General features: G+C 44.7%; 1 protein-coding gene across 1 annotated transcript in view; it reads right to left on the reverse strand.

Annotated features, from left to right (window-relative positions):
• Nucleotides 1–20,916, reverse strand: part of LOC113998881 (uromodulin-like 1) — a 44,937-nt gene that overhangs the window by 3,993 nt on the left and 20,028 nt on the right. Inside the window, exons 10-18 of the mRNA XM_039385795.1 lie at nt 19,583–19,720; nt 18,808–19,079; nt 18,408–18,615; nt 15,264–15,376; nt 8,758–8,971; nt 5,415–5,860; nt 3,985–4,127; nt 2,586–2,822; nt 1,571–1,730 (exon numbers count right to left, since the gene is read on the reverse strand). Coding sequence (XP_039241729.1) covers nt 1,571–1,730; nt 2,586–2,822; nt 3,985–4,127; nt 5,415–5,860; nt 8,758–8,971; nt 15,264–15,376; nt 18,408–18,615; nt 18,808–19,079; nt 19,583–19,720 — 1,931 coding nt within the window. The remainder of the gene's footprint in view (nt 1–1,570; nt 1,731–2,585; nt 2,823–3,984; nt 4,128–5,414; nt 5,861–8,757; nt 8,972–15,263; nt 15,377–18,407; nt 18,616–18,807; nt 19,080–19,582; nt 19,721–20,916) is intronic.

The raw sequence follows: 20,916 nt of genomic DNA on the forward strand, positions 1-20,916 counted from the left end.
GGGGAAAAAAAGACACAGTAAGAAGAGATAATACAACATGCAACTCTCAATTTTGTGGGTAAAGAGCTGAAGCAAACCTGACCTCAAGCAGGTCAATACTGCCTGAAGTAACAGACCAGAGGATCAGATCCCAGACCCTGGGCCCTTTCCCAGTCATCTTACACTATTTCCAAATATACCCTCTTGCTCCAGTTTTCCTTCATCTTTGCACCTTCTGCAGCTCCCACCACCTTCTGTGTAAAAGAAAAAGGTCATCCTTATGTAGAGGTGCCTAATGCTTGTCTTCTCCACATTACAGTTTGGTCTCAATCTAAGATAATGAATTCATTGACTTTTCATGGGGGTAAATTTTGCACAGGAAAAAGAAAAATGTACATATACATATAGATATATGTGTATAGATAGAGATATAGATATATTCCTCCTCAGCTGTGCAGGGCACAGTGAATTCAGGGAGGGCAGCACCTCCTGCAAAGAAAGGCATAGACTGGCAGTTGCTGAACCACTGATTTTTAACATGTATATTCATATTGAACTGCAAAAATGGGAGCCATCTTACCACTGTCAGTCTTGTTTTCTGTCCCTACTTTATTTCTTTATTATTTATTCATTTATTTACTAAATCTGGAGGAAGCTTTACACTTAGAGAAAGGAAACAGGTATCTTCTGGTAGCCACTTTTAATCTTTCAGGAAGAGATTGTTTGCTTTATAATGGGCTGAAACTGTGTTATTTAGAGCTAGAGGAAAGTGGTAAACAATGGAGGAACACCAAACTGCTAATGAAAACATCCTTGATAGAAAAAGAGCCAGGAAGGTTGGCAGAAGAAGAGAATTCCCAACTGTCTGCTATTAAAAAAAAAATCAGCAGAACATATTTTTTCTTATTTCTATAGTAGCAACACGTTTTTAGATAAAGTTATGTATCACTTACTTGGAAGTAAAAAGAAACAAAGCAATTTTTTGTAGCACAGACAATTAGAGACTGCAGTTTTAATAAGAAGTGCTTTGTTTATTGCTTTAAAAAGCAATCAGGCTTTAAAAAGCCCTAATAAACTCCATTAGAGTCACAGACCTAGAAACTTAATGCCACTGAGCTTCCTGTCCTGGCACCTAAAGTATCAGCTGAAGCACCAAATCTCTAGAGGAAAAGAAAAAAAAAAAAAAAGACAGAAAAACATCCTGAACCAATTTACTCTGATTTTTCCTGCTGACACTGCAAGTATGGGTGCTCACTTTTTTGTGTCATGTCCATCTGAGCTGATACTTTTCTGAACAGTCTAATTTCCAGCCACCCCTAAGCAGAGGAGGAAGGTCCAATTCTCAGGTTCCCCAGTTCTGTGCAAGCTCCATGATTTTAACTATGAGCATGAGGAACAGGAAGAAAGGCAGGCACTTCCACATGGTTGTAGTCCTTACCCACTCCTCTCTGCTCCCGGCAGAGAATGAAGGAGATTTCAAGAGCTATTTAAAGCCAGTTTGGAAACATTACTCCTTCCATTCCACTGAAGGACAGCATAAGGCACTGAGAAAAATACACATTTTTGGGAAGAAAAATAGCAAAACACTTACTGTCCTGCAGGTTCTACCCGGTGTCTCCATACAGATACGAATTCTGCAGTGTAAGTAAACCACAGAATTGTTGACAAAGGAAAAAATTTTCACCTTAAACTGGGCTTTACTTGAGTTCCCATTCTCTAGCAGTGTGGTGTATGTGTCTGGGATGGGACAGCTGAAAAGGAGGAGGAAAACCAGACAGATAGGGCTAGAGAAGGCAAGCTGTGGCTATAGCACATAAATTGGGTTCTAAGGCCTTTCCTTCCTTTAGGAAGTCACAGTCAGACCCTTCATGAAGCAACTCTGGCAGCACAGTGATGATAAGGGGATGTTTGCTGCTTATTGTCACAGTAACCAAACAGAAGAAGAGATTTGAGAAGTGGTCAGAGGGTTGGAAAATAAGGGAGAGAGTAGCAGAAAGAAGGATTTAAACTTGGCTTCACCAAACAGAGGTTGAAAAACCATCACATTAAAAGGAATAGGTTTTGTTACTGAGCAAAAGGATTATTCTGTATTTTAAGGTGGCAGGTGAGCCCAAGGAGTATAACATTGGGGTGACATTAGTGATCCAGACAGGAACAAAGCTCCTCTTTTATCAGAAGCTGCATTAATATCATGTGTGAGGGATTAGCTAACCTATTTATTCATTGATGAGAGGCATATAAGCTCTTGGTAAAGCTGAAACCACAAGAGAAACCTCTGAACCACAGAGAAATAGATAAAGCACACATTTTTTCCAATGCTCTTTCACTGCTGACTGCCAAAATCACCTTCAGGTCAAAAGTACAATGCCTTGACAAAACTGTAGGGAAGACAAGGAAGCTCAGACAATTATGACTTGGCCCTTTGAAAACCCTTTTCACACCTACTATTGTTGTTCAAAGGTGTGACCAGTCCAAATGGAAAGGGAACATGTACATGAATGACAAGAACACACATAAAAGGCATTTAAAATGTAACACATTAGCAGTCAGTGCCACTGGAAGATCTAAGGCATGGCAGATGCTATTTGTAAGTGGTATTGCTGTACCTGTTGCTGATAAAAACAAATGAGAGGGGATCCACTGAATTATTAGTTGGAGTTGCCCAGCAGTCAGTGAGAACCACCTTGAGCTTGCTGTCCCCTCTCTGGATCCCCACTTCGATCAGCACATCATCACTGGCAGAGACACTGAAGTTCTTTGGTATTGGAGAGTTCCCAATAAACAGCTGCATTTGTGTTCTGAAGTGCCCAGATCCATGCAAGTCCTCAAAGATGGTGTAAAGTCTGAAAAATCAATTAGTCTCCTTTAAAGACCACAAATTTTACTGTATGCTTCTGTAAGTCATAAGTCAGTGGCTGTTTCTCCACCTCTTCAGCATATAAATAGTGAAGAGTTATCTGCAGTCCAGGGTGTCAGGACACTGTTCAAAAGGAAAGGAGGAAAATGCATCCAGTTGGGAAGGCAGAGAGCATGGAAACACGAGTGGGAAAATCCAAAGGGTGGAATGTCTCTGCAATACAAGCAGGGCAGAGAGAGAGATTTGAGTGGAGTAGAAGGGGAACAAGACCACGAGGTCTCTGAAAGTTCAAAATAAGGACAATAAAAGCTTAGTGCAGAAGAGAAGAGCCAAAAGAAATTATAAAGGACAAATCTGAACTCAGTAATGAAAATCTGAATCCCAGAAAGTGAGGGGCATGAGAAAATTACAGAGCTCAGAGAGAAGGGGCCTGACAAAGACTTTGCAGGGGAACAGAAAGGAAAATGTGATGTCTGGACAGGGTTAGGAAGCAGAATGTGGATTTGGTGTCAGTAGGTTAAGCATAGTCCTAGAGGAGGTGCATTTGTATGAAGGGAGGACGTTCCCCATCAGACCAAAGATTGTGCTGCCACATTTTCTGTGAGCATGAGCTTGATTTTCTGTGAAGTGTGGATTTGATTGCATCTAACTTGAAGATGGGGCCTTCCATAAAAACCCCTGTGATTTGCATTATGTGTCTTCTCTTTTTCCAAGTTGACCAAATTAGGATTTATGGGGGTTAACAATTGCCATTCTCAGAACCCACAGAGGAGTCTGCAGGCCCACATCAGGTAAAAAGATACATTATTGATATGTTCCAAAAGCAGGGAAATGCTGTTATTGCTACATGGGATTGCCCAGGAAGGCAAAGAGAAGTGAGGAATTCTGAATTCCTGAGCCTGCACCAGTGCCTCCCAAAGGCTTATTTCCCTCTCAAGCTTGTTGGCTGCTGGATCTAATGGCACAATTGGTGGAGTGGGAGAGAAGCACATAGCAGGAATCTCCTGAGCACGGGACTCCCAGGATGGCAGACTATTCAGCATTGCAAGTACTTTCACTGGATACAGCTACAGCCCCTGGGGATCTTCCCCATGCAGCAGCACTCAGCCACACAGCAGCGTTTCAAAGCAGAGAGAGTTGTTACTTACCCTTCTGCAGTGTACCCAGAGGAAGCCACGGCATCATTTTGAAACACACAGTGAATGGGACTGGCAACTTTTAAGTGGTGGATTATTCCCTGAGCAGGAACGTCGTTCCGAAGGATGGTTTTCACTACAGTATTAGTCATGTTCTGCAACGCAGAAGGAAAAAAGCACAGCTTGTGAACATCAGTATTTATAGGGATACAGCAGAGCTATAGGCTTACCAGTGTCAAATGCTCAGGTATTCTCCATTCTTTTGGCTACAAAAATCACATTAAACCTCTAATATCTTTGTTGCTGTACAGTGAGACAATGAAAATCCTCGATTCTCCCTCACTTTCCTTCGTATCATGTCATAGAATCATAAAATCACAGAATTACTTGGGTTGGAAGGGACCTTAAAGATAATCCCAGTCCAACCCCCTGCCATGGTGAGGGACACCTCCACTAGACCAGGTTGCTCAGAACCCAATCCAACTTCACCTTAAGCACTTCCAGGGATGGTACAATGATCCTTCCTTAGCAATGATCATTGCTCCAGAAGGGAATTTCTGTACTTTGGTCTGGTATGAGCATAGCCTTTGGTTTGGGATCCAAGGAGGTAGCCATCACTCTCTGTCCCCACTACTGGTACCAACTGAAGTATTTGTCAAAATGAGACGATGAAATTGCTTCTAAGAAAAGAGGAACTTCTGACAGCTGCAAAGGGAACCCAGAGGGAAGTGACTCAGTTTGGAGAGACTCTTGGAGAGCATTCGAAGGAGGACAAGGACGATGGTGAAGGGCCTTGAGGGGGAGCCGTGTGAGGAGCGGCTGAGGGCACTTGGTGTGTTCAGCTGGAGAAGAGGAGACTGAGGGGAGACCTCACTGCAGTTACAACTTCCTCAGGAGGGGCAGAGGAGGGGCAGGCACTGAGCTCTGCTCTGCGGGGACCAGGGACAGGACCCAAGGGAATGGCCTGGAGGTGTGTCAGGGGAGGTTTAAGTTGGATATCAGGAAAAGGTTCTTTACCCAGGGGGTGGTTGGGCACTGAGCAGGCTCCCCAGGGCAGTGGTCACAGCACCAAGCCTGGCAGAGCTCAAGAAGCATTTGGATGATATTCTCAGGCACATGGTGTGACCCTTGGGGACGGTTCTGTGCAGGGCCAGGGGTTGAACTCCATGATCCTTGTGGTCCCTTCCAACTCAGTACATCCTGTGATTCTGTGAGTTTTGCTGCCTGACCTCAAAGGCTCCCCTTCTCTTTTGTGCTTGGCCCCCATCCCAAACAGAGAGGTAACTTTCCATCACAGGAAGGAGGTTTCTATCTCCAAAGGAGTTTCAGCAACTGGTAGACTGTACACCTAACTAAGGCTCTGCCGTTGCCTCTCCCCTCACCACCCCCAGAGATAAAAGTGCTCCAGAGTTTCTTTGCACTCCCTGGCTCAGAGGACTTACAGTCTCCACCTCGGTGCCGCAGTCGCTCCATCCTGCCTGCAGCACAACGTGGGTGCCATTGCTCCTGCTCACATTGCAGTGAGACTCCCCCAGGTACAGGGAGGCTTCTGGGATGGACTCCTGCTGTAAAAACCTCTTCTGGGTGGCCAGGACGATCTTCTCAGTTTCACAGAACACGCTCACTGCGTCTTTAATGGAAGCCTCCTGGGCAGGTTTGGCAAGGGGGGCTGGAGATGCTTGAGGAGAAACATCAGGAGTTGACACGGGATCCTCGGTGAGAGGAGGCAGCACCGTGCTGGAGAATGTGGTGTCCTCCAGAGCTTTGTGCTCAGCAGCAGAGAAGTCCAGTGAAGCAGGGGAAGAAGTTTGCAAAGATGTCACAGATAAAACTGTGTTGTGCACGGGTTTCTTATCTGTCACTGTTGCCTTCTGGCTGATAGGAAGTGCTGAGGAGTGCCAAAAAAATGAAGGTACGGTTGTAATTTACAGGTTGATTTCATAAGTCAAAAGCAAGATCCAAGGAGGAAACTCACAGTTACTGGCAGGAAACTAGTTTCTTTTGTTTTTTTAACCTGCTCCACTTGCTGCCAAAGCTGTGGCTTTTTTTAAGAGTCCCAGAGACACACACAGTGCCTGTCAGTAAAGCTCAAGTGCTTTATTTCCTGACAGCTGCAATAGTTAGTGTGTAAAACATGTACATACAGCTTTTGGAAGATCAGTGCCTGCGAGAGATCCCCACCTGCAAGTGGCTCAACAAGTGTTCATATGTTTTTGCTTAGTACTGCAGGAGACTCCACAGTTCTGGGTGAGGTTATAAACAGGAGCAGAGCTTGTTAAAAAAAAACTTGGCCCATTTGTGACCAGTTGCTACCCAAAAAAGTATGACCTTGAGCACTTGGAAAACCCATTTTGGGGGAAGTGTGGGACAAACCTCATGTAGCAGACCCACATTGCCCATTTGTGTCCTGAGAGAGAGTGGGGAGCTGAACAGATGTGTTGGTAGCAATCTCTAATGGTTTCAGGAAGAAAGCAAGTGGAGAAAAGGAAGGGAAAAAGAAGCACAGGTTGAGATCAGTGTGCCTGTTGAACACCAAACATCCAGCACAGGCTCTGGGGTTACCCTGTGGTTCTTTGCTGGTAGAAGCATCCTAATTATTCATCCACCACTGACTTAGAGACCATGAAGATAATAAACTCCATTTGCACTGAAACACAGAGGATGTGTCTCATTGCACAAAATTTCTCTTACATACTTTTAGCGACTTGATTATAAAAACAGCATCTATTTCCCAAGCAACATGTAAAATCTGTACACAAAACCAAACACACACAAACACACACAAACACACACAAACACAAACACACATATATATATATCTCCTTCTGAAACTCCCCACCTTTCAGAAATGCCCCAAATGAAAAAGTTACTGATTTGAGCAACAGGGGAAGAAAAAATAAAAGCCTGAGCTCTTTCAGAGCTGGATTTCACAAAAGCTTAATATGACACTATTATCTTAGTTAAAGAAAACTGAACTGGTTGGTATCAGTTGACAAATCGATATGACTTCAGTGAAAGAGTTCCTTATCAACGTGGTTACAAAAGCAAATATAAATTGTTGAAGAAGCCTAAGAGAAGGAGCTTAAAGACCCATCAAACACCAGCTAACAAATGACTTGGGGAAAGAGAGAGGCCAGATGAATCAATTCGTACCAAAAGGAAGTTTGTAATACCAACATTTCCTTCCTCCTGCCATACAGAGGTCAAGCCACCTATCTAGTACTTTCTGTTACCTTCTCTGTTATGTTTTCTGTCCCCTCCTTGCTTGTGCATTCATCATAATCTGTTGGGTGGTACATTTAAGCAGAAGACAACGCTGGAGAGCGTAAAAATGAAAATCTGATAGTTCTGAAACTGGAGAATAGTCAAATCACCAGGGTGTCACGATGAGATCACACCTCTTAGGTGTGATACCCCACTCTGTGTGTCAGGCAGCTGCTGGGTCTAGGGGAGGTGGGACACTGGAAGCACAGCCTAGAGGGAAAATTGCAAGGCACTGACAAACCCGTCCAAAAGCTGGGCTGCCAGTGATGCTCAGCTGATATTTAAATATAGGCACACTGCTCCTGTCCTCCTAAACTGATCAGCAGCCCAAGGGGATGCTCCTAACCCAGAGGCTTCCTCGGTTATTCCCCCATTTCACACTCTTGAGGAGGTTGCTGGGAAATTCCCAGCATGAGTGAAGCAGAAGAGTTGTGTGATTGGTCCAAATCACCATCTGGTTGCTTTCTTAATTTTTACCTGGCCAAAATTTTCACTTTTGAAAGGCAAAATATGCTTTTACTTCCCTTTCTCTTCCCAAGAGAAAAATAAGACCAGGTAAGGACATACCAACTTAGGTGGGACTCAGAAAGCAGCACCTGCTCTATGGGGACCTGTCCCTGCAATAAACCATTTGTTTTAGCACAGGTTCAAGGGGGACAGGTACTCTACAAGGCCCACCATGAGACAGTTGTGATCCTACTAATTAACAGGATTTGTAACTTTCCAGATTTACAGCTGTGAGTGCAACAAGCAAAATGGATGCACAGGGTGGAGCATAAACTTGTTTCTGAAGTAATTTTGCTTTAGATTCTAATTGACAGTTTTAACAATATTCTTGGGACAAATGCATTACGTCAAGGATATTGTATTTGGTATTTTTTTCAGAGCTAACTTGTGAGCAGAATTCAGCAGCTGTTAGTCAAGAGACTAATATTTCTTGTTACTTACTTAAATTATATATAAAGGAAAAGAAATTGTACAATCAACCGTCGTGCTGGTCTTGGCAACGTTTGGGTTTTCACCTGAACTCCAAATCCACAAGTGTGTGAGGAAAACATGTGCTCCCAGTGAAGAAGAATTCACATGTTCATTTATTTCTTTCTTGGGGTTTCTATCACATGCAAAATTATCAGTGCAAAGCAGAGGGCAATGTGTTTTTCAATCCTTTTAACAGCTAGTTATGGCTGTGTACATGGAACCATTTCCACTGGTAGTTTATAGACCCCCAAATTTGTGACCAGTGTATCTAACATCCCCTTACCTTCTTCTCTATAAAATTGTTTCTAGATACAGACAAAAAGACTAGTTGGTTTTGTCCTTTTGGATCAGTGGTACCTCATTTCTTATGTCATCTATTGATGTTATGTGAAAAAACTTCTTGGATGAATAAGCAGGAGCAATATAAGGAGAGAGAAAGGCTTTCCATCCATCTGTTTTACATATACTTTCACTTCAAAAGATACAGATTAATAATCATCTTTCTAGTTCTGAAGAACTCTTGAGATACAAGCTGCTCCTTACCCTTTATGGAGAGGCTGCTCTTATCAATGGTGAAGTAGGAGCTGTGTTCCAAGGCATCCCGAAAAGTGGTGATGACACAGTGGATATCCACATCTTCTGCAACCACTAAATTGAAACCTACCACCGTGCTGCCATTGGTAATACCTGTTATCAGCACTTTAATCACACCAGCATCCACCTGTTGAAGAACATCGAGGGGCAGAGATTTATGTACCTGGAACAAAAACAAAATGCACGTGGAGATGGATACATAGGGGCAATTAAATTTTAGGCTCCCAGAAGAGTATTATGCATTTCAACTGTGCTCCATACTCTAGAGGGAAGCAGCAGAAAATTGACCTTTTGCTTTATAACGTTTTCATTCTACAGCAGCTGAAGGATGTGATGTATATTTAACCACAAATATTAAACAAGCCAAGCAATTAAAATACCTCATCTGTCATTTGACTCTGGTCCTTGCCCCTGGTAACAGAAAGGGAGGGAGGAGGCTGCAGGGGAGTTCCCGTGTTCTGCCTCTCAAAATGCCTCCAGGGAGAGGGGGAAATCCAAAATGAGGAAGAGCTGCCAACGGAAGTGGAGATGCTCTTGACACTCCACACTGCATATATCTCTCAGAGGGGTCCCCCAGCCCAGGTATGTTACAACTTACAGCAGACCACCCTCAAGCCTTTCTTCACATCTGATTTCTCACCAGAGCCAAGCCAATAACACCTCTTTTTAAGTGGCCAGAAGCAGGGTAAAGAAAACAGAAGGGTGTTTCTTTTCATCTGCTCTGCCGAACAGTTCAACCTCCCAGTCTTCAATTTGATTTCAGAAATATTTCATTAAAGTCTTCTGTGAGGAGCATCATATTTTTTTCTGCAACTTCTGACTGTCGTCAGGGCACACAGCCCCGACTCTTGATCCTCCTGGAGAGCCCAAGAGCTGGGCTAGGAAATGGCTCTGCACTATTTTAAATAGGAACAGTCAGCCTCAAAGTATCGCAGCACCAAATCACCACTGAATTTAGGTCAGTCTGGAGAAATCAATAAAATAGGTGCTTGCAGTGTGCACAGTCACCTTGGACTTCACTGGTGGCCCAGAAAAGAAAATGCCACCTTTTTCAAAGTGCAGTGAGCCTCAGTCATGACTTGTCTGGGCAGCTCCAAAAGCTGCCTCCTTCACCATGCTGGAGAGGAAGATGGAATGCTTTCTGTGGGATGGGAAAGCACAGCCCTGTGTGAGGGTTTGCATCAGCTTGGCTGCTCAGCCTTGCCACTGCCCAGCTCAGATGGAGCCACCAACCCCTCTCAAAGAGCTAAACAGGCTGCAGCTCATGCTCAACCTCTCCCCTTCCCACCCTCCAAGGCTGGATACCTCTGGAGGGCAGCCAACCAAGGGAACATCTCCTCTTCACACAGGAGAGCACTCCATGGGATAGGGCACCTGGCCTTATGCAGGAGCCCAAGGAGGATGTACAACAGCATTTGCACTTCCAGCATCATTCCCCTTCATCTCTAACCCCAGCACCAGCCACAGGAGAAGCAGACATAGGTCACATGGCATCATCTCATGGGAGCAACACCAGACCAGACAAAGGCTAATTAATATTAATTCAGCTTTAAAGGACATTTTGAGAAAACATCATACACGGAAATACAGACTGTTTCTGAGAAACTCACTATGAAAAGAGACTGGTAAACATCCACACATTCTCACCTCAGTCCTTTTCCTTCAGTTGCCCAGAAAAGGGGCCTGATGAAACAGCACTGGACTTCCCAAAGGAAAGCAGGGAACACACACACACAGAGGTTTGCATGCCATCTAACCACAGGCAGAGCACGTACCTGAAGACCAGGTGCCTGGGTAAGCCCAGACTGTGTGATACCATCCATCAATGTCCTGAATTTTTCCATTAGAATTGTATATTTTCTTCTCTCCCTCTCTCCAGGAGATGCTCACAGATCTGTGTTTCTTAATCTCCTTCACATGTGTCTGGGAAGTCTTTTTAGATTCTTTTACACTTTACAGGTAGAAAGTGCAGCATAAGTGGGACATAACTTTCGAGCCTGCATCAGACAGGCAGTACAGGCTGTTCTGAGCTATCAGTATTAAAATTGCACTTAGAAACTGCCGTCAAGAGTGCAAGGGGACACTGTCCACAGCAAGACAGCAGCTCCCAGCAGCACAGAAAAGATAAATCCTGTGCTGACCCCATCAACCCTCCCGAGTCTGGGGTACACACAGCAGCCACCAGCCTCAATGCAGGACACAGAGAGATGGAAACAGCCAAAGAAACACCTACATTTTTTGTGATTTCTCAGCATATTTGCTCTTTGCCTTCCCCCTCCAGTAGCTTTCAGGCTCCCAGGAGAGGAAGGCACAGAGCAGCAGGGTAACCTCACCACAAGGGCCAGACGAGCAGCACTTGGCCCAGGTCAGAGCTGTGCAGGAGAGTCACCTCTTCCCCACACCTCACTTTGCTTTAGGCCCTCTCTTTAGGGTACATCACTCACTTCCCTTCCTGTGCTCAGATTTCCAGGGAATTAAGGGGCTGGGTGGGGGCTACACTGCAGCCGCCTCTTCTTCCTCCACATAACTTCTGCAGGAAATATCTGGAGCAGGAAGGGTGGACTTCAGCCATGAGTTTAAGGCAGAGGTCGTGCCAGTGGTGTAATGATCAGGGCTGCCAGCAGTGACTCCTGCCAGGGAAAGCCCTGGGAAGAGGCAAGGCAGGAGTCAGTGCTGGGAGCCAGCAGGAGAAGCAGCCTTGTTTCTCTTGCACCCACACGCAGAGCTGGTGCATTTTCTTCTGGATTATCCCAGGTGATCACAGCTTTTGCACACCTGTGTGCCCTGCCTGCTGTGCATTACCCAGCCCTGACTTGCCCATGACCCATTATCCAGCCCTGGAGACAGCCCCAGGATTTGCAGGCACACTGATTTGCAGCCCTTCCCTGAGTCATCAGGGCTGTTGTGTGTTGCATGTGCTGGGTGGCAAAGTAACATTGCACAGAACAAACCCCCTGCATGCACCTGGAAAGGGCTCCCATGTGCCTGCAAATCCCACATAGCAAACCTTGCAGTGCCCCATGGGGATGGAAACAGCTCTTCCCTATAAAAGCCTGGGCAGACCGTAGGTTGTCCTTGTCAGACCCAAAATCTCCCATTTCACCAAGCTGGGGGCTTTGAGCCCCTTCTCCTCTCTCTTTCTGCTGTTTCACAAGCAGGTACTGAAAAGTTGGAGGTCAGCCCTAAGCTTTCATCTTTCATAGTTTTTGTCTGAACTTCTGGACATTGAATACAAACACCTGTGACATCCTCTTAGCCCACCCTGATTTCATCCTCTTTCCTTATCTATCCTGAAAAATTTATTTTTTCAATTCTTCCTTTTCACAGAATCACAGAATCATTTAGGTTGGAAAAGAGCTCCAAGATTGAGTCCAACCTTTGATCAATCCCCACCTTGTCAACTAGACCAGAGCACTGAGTGCCATGTCCAGTTTCTTGAACATCTCCAGGAACGGGGACTCCTCCTTCTCCCTGGGCAGCCCCTTCCAACGCTTAACAACCCTTTCAGCGAACAAATTCTTCCTGATGTCCAACTTGAACCTCCCCTGGCACAGCCTGAGGTCATTTCCACTTGTCCTATCAGTGTTTCCTGGGAGTAGAGCCTCACTTCCACCAGGCTCCAACTTCAGGGAGTCGTAGAGAGGGAGAAGATCCTCCCTGAGCCTCCTTTTCACCAGGCTAAACACGTCCAGCTGCCTCAGCCTCTCCTCATGTGACTGATTCTCTAGAGTTTGTTTTTTTCCTGTCCTTATTCCTACTTTTCCTCCCAAATCAGATTTCACAGCTTTAAGTGTCAGGGGACATTCGCTGTAGTTGTGTTTAGCCACTAGGTGACACTACAAAACCCTTTATGCAAAAGGCTTCAGGATTTCACACAGGTACCACACCCCGGGTTATCAAAACAATGCTTGATGAAGGAGGGCTAGAAGAAAAGGGGAAAAAAGAGAACTTTTTGGAACGAAATATTCAGTACCCTTGGGCATGGGGTTTTCTTATAAGACAAATTATCTTTGAGTCTGTCATTGTATCTACAGTTTCTGTAGCACATAAAGGAAACCTGAGCAATGGCAGAGCAGGAGAAATCAGAATGCCAGAAGAGTCACAGAAAAGGGAGAGAACATGAGCAAAATTAACACCAGTTCCCTTTCTCAGGCAAGAAGAACAGGAGGCAGGTAAAGTCCGTTTTCAGGGCCAGGTGGAAGCCACACTAAACCCAATTTAACAGGATGGAAAAGGCCAATTTTTATATTTTTTTTTTTTTTTTTTAGGAAAAGGGAAGTGGCAAACCCAGGTAGCCAGGCTTACCCCAGGGATGGCTGTGGCATGTTTGGTGGGTTTTCTGCGAGCACCCATCCATAGGTCCAGGGAAAATGTCAGCAGCCACTGAGGAATTTAATGCACCTCAGTGAACGTATTTTCAATTCAAACCTTTTGTCTTTACTGATCCATTTTCTTGAGGACAAGCCCTAGTGTCATGATATTCTTCTTGGCTGTTTTCAAAGACAGGATAAGCACACCCCAAGAAGATTAAAACACTCCCTCACCCTCAGCTATGTTGTTTTTCAGTTGCATTGCAAGGAGGATGCTGAAGTTACCCTGGACAATGACAGTGCAAGCTGTCCCATCAAGTTTTTACCTCCTTCTGATCTACACATTATTTAAAGGATGATATTTCCATTTGCTGTACTGCCAATTTAACCACATGGCACTTAAGTGCTGGGGCTAAAGAACATTATACACATTAGGATTTATAAATCCTCTGAATTGTAGATAGTGATTCCAAAGAGGTTTTAAAAAATGTCTCAGGCAAAGTGTATTTAACTGGAACCTGATAGTGCTTTTAAAACCCATAGAACCTTCCTAACTCACTTTAAAGGATCCATTTCTGGTCCTCATAACCTGAAAAGAAAATCTGCAGATCTTTCTGGTCTCCTAAACTTCATTTCCTTTGGCTTCTAAAAATGCAACATTTGTAATATTATTTTGCCATAATATTTTTTGCCATATCCAGTAGCTATGCAACTACAGACTATATAGAGTGGCTTAGAGGTGGGAAGGAATCAGCACTAACACATCTCACCAGCTGATCCACAAAGCTGGAGCGCTGGAAAAAGGAATTAGTTATTTACAATCACAAGTGGTCATTTTCTGCCTGAGCGCTTGAGAACCAGATAAAACTGACACAAAACTTACTTTTGTTCCTTTATGCCATCATTTTACAATTTTTCCAGGCATACTTGTAGCTTGATTTTCTGGATTAAAGTATCTGACTTAATGAAAAAAATATATTCATTTTAGTCTGTTTCAGAACTATGCTGTTCTGAAATAGCCCTGGGGCAGAATGTGATGCTGAATGAGAGTGAGGTCAGTGGAGAATTGCTCCCTTTTCACTTTGCTAATCACGTCACTCTGCTTTTTTCCCTGTTTTCCTGATGTGACAGCTCGGGGCCGGAGCAGCTCCACGAAAGCTGTGCTGCACTAACACATCCAGAAAGGTGCAAACCAGCAATGGCCACTGGGAAGTTGATTTGATATCCAAGAAGACAACATCATGCACAGATCAATGGACCACCCTTTTCCCTCCTTGCAGTTGTCTCTGACCCCACGCTGGCCTGACCTCTGCCCCAACACGCGCTGCCGTCGGTGCACCCGCTGGGTTCAGCTGTGTCTCAGTGCCAGGCTGTGACTCTGCACACAGTGAGTTTAGGGAGGCCTCAGCAGGGTTTGAAATTCATACAATTATCAGCAGTGGATTTGTGACCACAGTTATCAAGGCCTCTGAATAAACAGACAGTAAAGGGGAGATAAGGAAGGCAATAAAGCAGCGCAGCACAACCAGAGGTTTTTTCAGGCGCGGGTGTGTCTGAGTGAGCACCAAAGGAACAAAACAAATTCCCTACAAAATTAGAAGAGTGATACTGTCAAAGGCAATGCCTGAGAATTCTGAGAGTGTTAAATGTGCAGCGGATATCACGGTGTGCTTTGATATCCTGCACTCTAATCAGAACTGAGGGCAGAGGTGACATGACAAGAAACCTTTCCCTTTCCAGATATGGGGCTACAAAAACAGGGATGATTATAAGAACTGTCAGCCTTGAGGTACTATAACAAAGGGTAATAGCAATCATACAGTTAATTAATCTAGTTCTGTGCAGGGCAAAGGTAGCAGAGCTCTTTGCAAGTTCCATTAACTTTTCACCACACCCCTGGAGGAAATCAATAATCCAGTACAACTGGGTGTGAAAAGCAGAGGATATGGAGGCACCAGAGAACCCCCAAACCCTCATCTCCCTCTAAAACACAGCTGTACACTCATCCTGCAGTCTCAGACAGCTGGGGGAACTCAGACTTTACAAAGCTGTGCCAAGGGACACACATGAGCCTTCATGGGAGAAAGACCATACACGTGGTTTCTTAGAGGCAGGTAACAGGTCATATCCTTATAAGACACTTACTTCATCAACAAAGAGCTGTGCAAAGGTTTGATATTCCTCACTGCTGGTATTGCTAAAGCCTGGGGAGTATTTCACATTTGTTATCCGAACTGTGCCACTAAGCTTCTGGACAGCTGCAAAGTAAGAAAAAAAAAAGACAGTTTAAATTCATGTTCTAAGGATTGTAGCCCATGGACAAGGGTGTGACAGTCTCCAGCATGCCTGGCCACCTGGATATCTGTATGCATCAACTCATAACAGCAGAAAGCTTGAAAGGTATCCAAAAGTCTATATGTAAGTCATCCAGCTCCTTAGTCTGCCCTGTCTGAGCCCCAGATGACTCTCAAGAAGGGCACTGACCTTCTGTAAGTCATATATCTGCCAGCTCTGTCTGGGTTGCTCAGTTAGCTGTCCCACCAGTCCCTCCAGAAGGCAAACCACTGCAGCACCAAGGTCCTCCCTGGAGCCTCAGAGGAAGGCTGGGCAGCTGCCTGAGGTTGGACATCTACACTTTAGACAGCTGTGGTGGGATAAGATGAATCCCAACAGGGTGTATTCTTTCCCCCTGAAGTCACATCACGTTAAGGCAGTCTCAAACATTTTAGCTTATTTCCTGATATTGCTGGTTTTCCCAATTTCTCTGGGTTTGGCATTGTTACCACAGATACTGGAGGTGATCAGAGGTCAGATAAAAGGGCTCCTCAATACATGGTTTGTACCCTTGGCATCCTTTCAGTGGCTTGCCAGGCAAGTTGACTGCCATCACTCAACACTGTGACCATTGCCAGCAACTCATCTTCCCTCTGACAGGTCAGCATACCTGGCATACCAAGACCTAATGTTACAATGGTTTATAAAAATATGGGATAGTCTTCACCAAAAACCTCAGGGATTCTATTATCTGATTCAGTTTAAAGTTGTTTGTGAATCAAGTTACAAGTCTTTGCTCCCTGGTTCAGCAGCTTGCTTCGCTCCCTACACACACCCATCTGCATTTCTACAGTGTGTAAGGCACCAGGTTCCAGCTCTGAGACTGTCAGACTCCTGTACTGAGTTTTAGTCTCCCATATTTCTGAAACAGCAAGAATTGTAAAGCAGAGCTCTGCATAAACTCTGTGGGCCACCTTACAGCAAAGTTGGTTCTAGTCACATTGGGATAATAATCATTTGAACTGGGACAGGATCTGGAAAAAAAGAAAAAGTAATCAAGTAAAGCTTTGCAGGGGAGAGGAGAAATGCCTGCTTGAAGCAAGCCACTGAAGGAGGCTTCCTTTATCCCAGCATACTTCTGATCCTGAAGGAACCCCCTCCACCACCAGTCCGATCCAAGATTTCGGGCTTGCTTTTTGCTATGGCTTGTGTCCTGTCAGGTGAACATAGGGATCTGAGGGGTGAATCACATTCAGTTATCTCAGGTGAGAGGGGGAAATGTTCTGAACAATTCTCAAATGAAAAAAAAAAAAATCAATATTTAAAAGACATGACAGACTATGAAGAGTTGGCTGAGGCTGAGCCTCCAGGTCAGAGATGATGCCACAAGGAGGAGCTACATATTAAACTCCACCAAATATGGATTTTTGCCTCCTAAATTCCTGCCCCAGGCTAGTGAGATGCCACCATGGCGGTTCTTGCTCTTGTTCCTCAGGAATAATCCCTTCACAAGCTTCATTCCCAGCAAAGGCCCTTGGCTGAATATTTGATTCAGGGAAAATAAAACAGTTTTTTTATAAACTGAACTTGTGTAGAATTCTTCAATTTATTTTCCAGTTGAAAAAAATTACCTCTATTTTTGGGTCGGTTAAAATTAGATATTTTGATATTAATAAAAAATTGTTTTCATTAAAAACAAACAAAACCCCCTATTTTTTTACTCATCCCTACATTGAAAGGGGGCAGGGGAAGACAAAGCAAAGCTGTAAGTGAAGATTTTCAGTTCAGCATAACAGGTTTTTCAGCCCAAAATTATTTGTTTCCTCTATTTGACCACTGAGGTCCCAAATCAAGTATTTGTCCATCTCTCTTCCAGGTTTCATCCATGCCAAGCAGAGCTAAGGAAGAGAGAAGACAGAAGCTGAGCAGGGCATTGGCAGGGCTGCCCAGAGCGTGTCAGGGTGGCAGGAATGATCACCCTGGCACTGGTGAGTAGGACTGGGGGTAGGAGAGGCTGGAAAAGCAGCAGAACTGGCCTTACACGGCTGAAGAAATGATTTTCCAGGGAGAAAGGAATGAGGGAGAACTAGAAGCAGAGCTGGACAAGGGGAGACCACCATAAACAGGAGATCATAGGGGAGGGAGAGAGGAAAGAGCAGAGGTGAGTGTGGTTTGGGATCAGAGAGATGAGGAGGGCACAGAGAGAGAATAAAGACAAGCAGAAAGAAATCTGAAATAACTACTGAATAGTAACACACTACAGAAGAAAATACATTTAGTGATAGGCAGAGACAGCAGCATTCCTATCCCAAAAAAAGCTGTAGTTTTAAAGACCAAGTCTGACTGTAACTTTGAAATATGATTCAGCCCTGACCAACAGAAAAATCCCCTAATTAGCTGCAACGCATCTGCCCAAACCCAAACAGATTAAGCCCTACCGACAGCCTTGTTATTCTCAGTTACAGCTCTTGAAAAAACATCTCACAGGTTTCCAGGCAGCTCCTGCCTCACAGGGGATTTATGGGGGACTCTGACTCATCATCCTCTGGTGAGAGGAGTAGGAAGGCAGGTCGTTTGCCTCCCTGGCTCTCTAAGTTAACTCTATAGGCAGCTGCTGCTGCAGTGCCCTGGTGCCAGAGGATGCAGGAGAAACCAAGATGTGTGGCAAAAGGACAAGCAGCAAATGCTGTGATGAGCCACGTTCAGTGCATCCTGAGTGCTTCCTCCTATTTGTGCTTCCTCCTCTATTATGGGTTTCCTCCTCTTTGAGATGAAGAAATGTAACACGGATAAAACCAACCGCCAAATTGCCAGGAAGAGAAATCATTTTGAGAAGGTGATTTAGAAAAAAAAGTGCCAGCTCCTGCAGGAAAACAATTTTGACACCGAAAAACTAGTTTCAGACACCTTCATCCCAGAGCTCTGATTCCAGCTGTGCATCTTTGCCGACTTTGAGAGAGGCTTTGCTTCTCACGCAGCTGAATTACCGTGGGTGTGGATCCCCACCATACTCACTGTGATCCATAGTTGGGCCTGGCACCAGGCTGGGAGCTGCAGAGGCACCTGGAAAAGCTGGAGACCCCAGGGATCCACTGTAATCCTGAGACCAAGAGCTGTTCTCTCTTGCCACCTCCACATCTGCTCCGAGAGTGGCGTTGAGGGTGGGAACACCAGCATTCCCTGTGGCCAGCAGAGCTGTGCCAGGGCCACCTCGAGAGCTGGCCTGGGGCACACCAGGAATTCTGGTGGTAGCAGAGGCTGTCTGATTTGGAAATGCCAGCAATGGGGATCTGAGTTGCTCCTGCCCAGCTGTGCTCGTGGGAATGTCTGTGAGAGCAGCCTCTGGCTGTGGTGCTCCAGGGGAAGCCTTTTCCAGGGAGCTTTGCTGCCATGGACTTGTGTCTGCCCGACTCACTGTGCTCACAGCCAGTGCCTTGCTGGTTGTGGTCCCCGTGGCTTTGGGGCTGTCAAAGCCCACCTGTGCTGCCAGACCTTTTTTCCAAGGGGCTGAAGGAGCACTGGTGGGACTGTGGGACACTTGTTTGTCACCCAGGGGCAGCGAAGAGGCCGCTGTCTCAGTGGCAGCAGGAGATGCAAGGCCTGCAGGGCTTCCTTCTTCAGGAGCAAACTCTGTGCTGTTTCTTGTTTCAGGAGCCATTGTTTCAGCCAGAGGATCCACAATCTCACCTACAACACAGGAAACACATTTAAGTGGTACCTCAGACTGGAAGAGAAAGCACCAGGGTCTGACCTGAAAATGGTACCAAGGCCCCTCAACCACATGTTAGAACACTGCAGAAACAGCTCTTGGCTATTCATTAACACCCTGTAGCATATGTGGGTTTTATAGGGCTGAATCTTTTTTGTGACTACACAAAGAGGCAGATTTGATTCCTGGGTCTCCTCTTCTGCTTGCCAGGCCATGGACCTTTACAGTGGGAGGAAATTAGCCACAGACACACCAAAAGAGGAAAAATTACTCCTTGTTGCTCATCAGTCAGTTATTTCAGAGGGAGTTCATCTGAAGAGATATATATATAAGGTTCAGAGACAGATCAGATACAATCTTTCAGCCAGAGACTGCAAAGGTGCAATTACATGAACAGATGGCATAAAAGCAGAGGTAAAACCCCACAACTTATTCCAACATTTCATGGCAAAGAAAAACCACATGCCAGTCTTTTGCTCACCCTCACAGTTCCTTCCAGGTCTGGATGGATTGGTATCCATGGTTGTCTTGCATCTGCACAGGTAGGAGCCCATCAAATTGATACACTCTGCAAACACAGAGCAGTCGTTCTCTCTGTGAGAAGCACATTCATCCCAGTCTGTAGACCAAAACAAGAACATGGGTCAGAAAGCCTCCCTTCTGGCTGCATTAAGATGAAAATAATCATAAAGCAGTCCTTTCTAAGTTTATTATGTGGTCTTCCTTTTGCATCATTTATCTGTCAGCCAAGCTGAATGATGGAACATACTATCTGCATGGTTATCCTCTCAGATATAAAAGTTTTGCTCTTGTACTCTGAAAAATATTTTCTCTGTTGAAAGACTTCTTTAACAATTATTTTTAGAAGTAAAAACTTACTTGAAATGAAAAAAATACTGCAGGTTTGTGCTGTAGCCATATCAAAAGCACACACTATACCAAGTTCTGTGTACAGTACCTCCAGATACATCAGCAAATTAACAGATCTGTTACCATTAGCTACTAGTAGCTAGTGAACATTAAATAGAGACTTAATCCAAATAATCTTCCACATCAAATAAGAAGTAAATGCAAGTAACTCCCACAGGAAGCACTCTTCCATTCTTAACAAAGGAAGGGCTAAGGGCAAAATCTCTTTTTATACAAGATTTCTTCTCAAATGTAATACTGTAAAACTGTGACCCTCTTTCTGGTAGTCTCAGAAAATAGCTTCTGGTTCATCAATGCATGGATATGCTCTAAGGATGTCCCTTATGTCTGGTTTCAGCTGCTCTGAATCAGTTAGAGATGCTTCTTTCATGCAATTATAGACCTATTTTAATGCTGAGTCTCTTCGCTCTGGAGGGATTCATATCTGATGTCTTGTATTGCTTTTCACACCCTGTTCCAGCAAACCTGCAAAGGCTGAGTTAGTGCTTTGGACATGAATAATGTCAGTGAATCCCACGTGAGCCCTCCCTGTGTGCACTCCCTCATGGATACACCTTCCCTGCCTCAGGGCTGTGAGAGAGGGAGAGCAGCAAACCAGACTGAAAACTGTGTCTTGGGACAAATAATTCTAATCAGAGGCAGAAAATTGTTTTGAACAACACATTAGCATAAATGTTTGTTCTGCAAACAGGCAGAGATTAATGACTATGATTATTTATCCTAAACAAAGGAATGCCCCATTCTGTGTGCATGCACATACGTGCACTCCTCTTTCTGCTTGCAGACAGCCTTCCCCTTTTACTTCCTTTCAGATAATACTTCAGTTCTTTTCCTTTCTTTGTCATTAGCTAATTGTTGTGTCCATGATAGCCTCCATCAGACAAC

The sequence above is a fragment of the Pipra filicauda genome, unplaced genomic scaffold (genome assembly GCF_003945595.2).
Source record: "Pipra filicauda isolate LSUMZ 115617 unplaced genomic scaffold, ASM394559v2 scaffold436_size1054928_pilon, whole genome shotgun sequence".
Classification (NCBI taxonomy): domain Eukaryota; kingdom Metazoa; phylum Chordata; class Aves; order Passeriformes; family Pipridae; genus Pipra; species Pipra filicauda.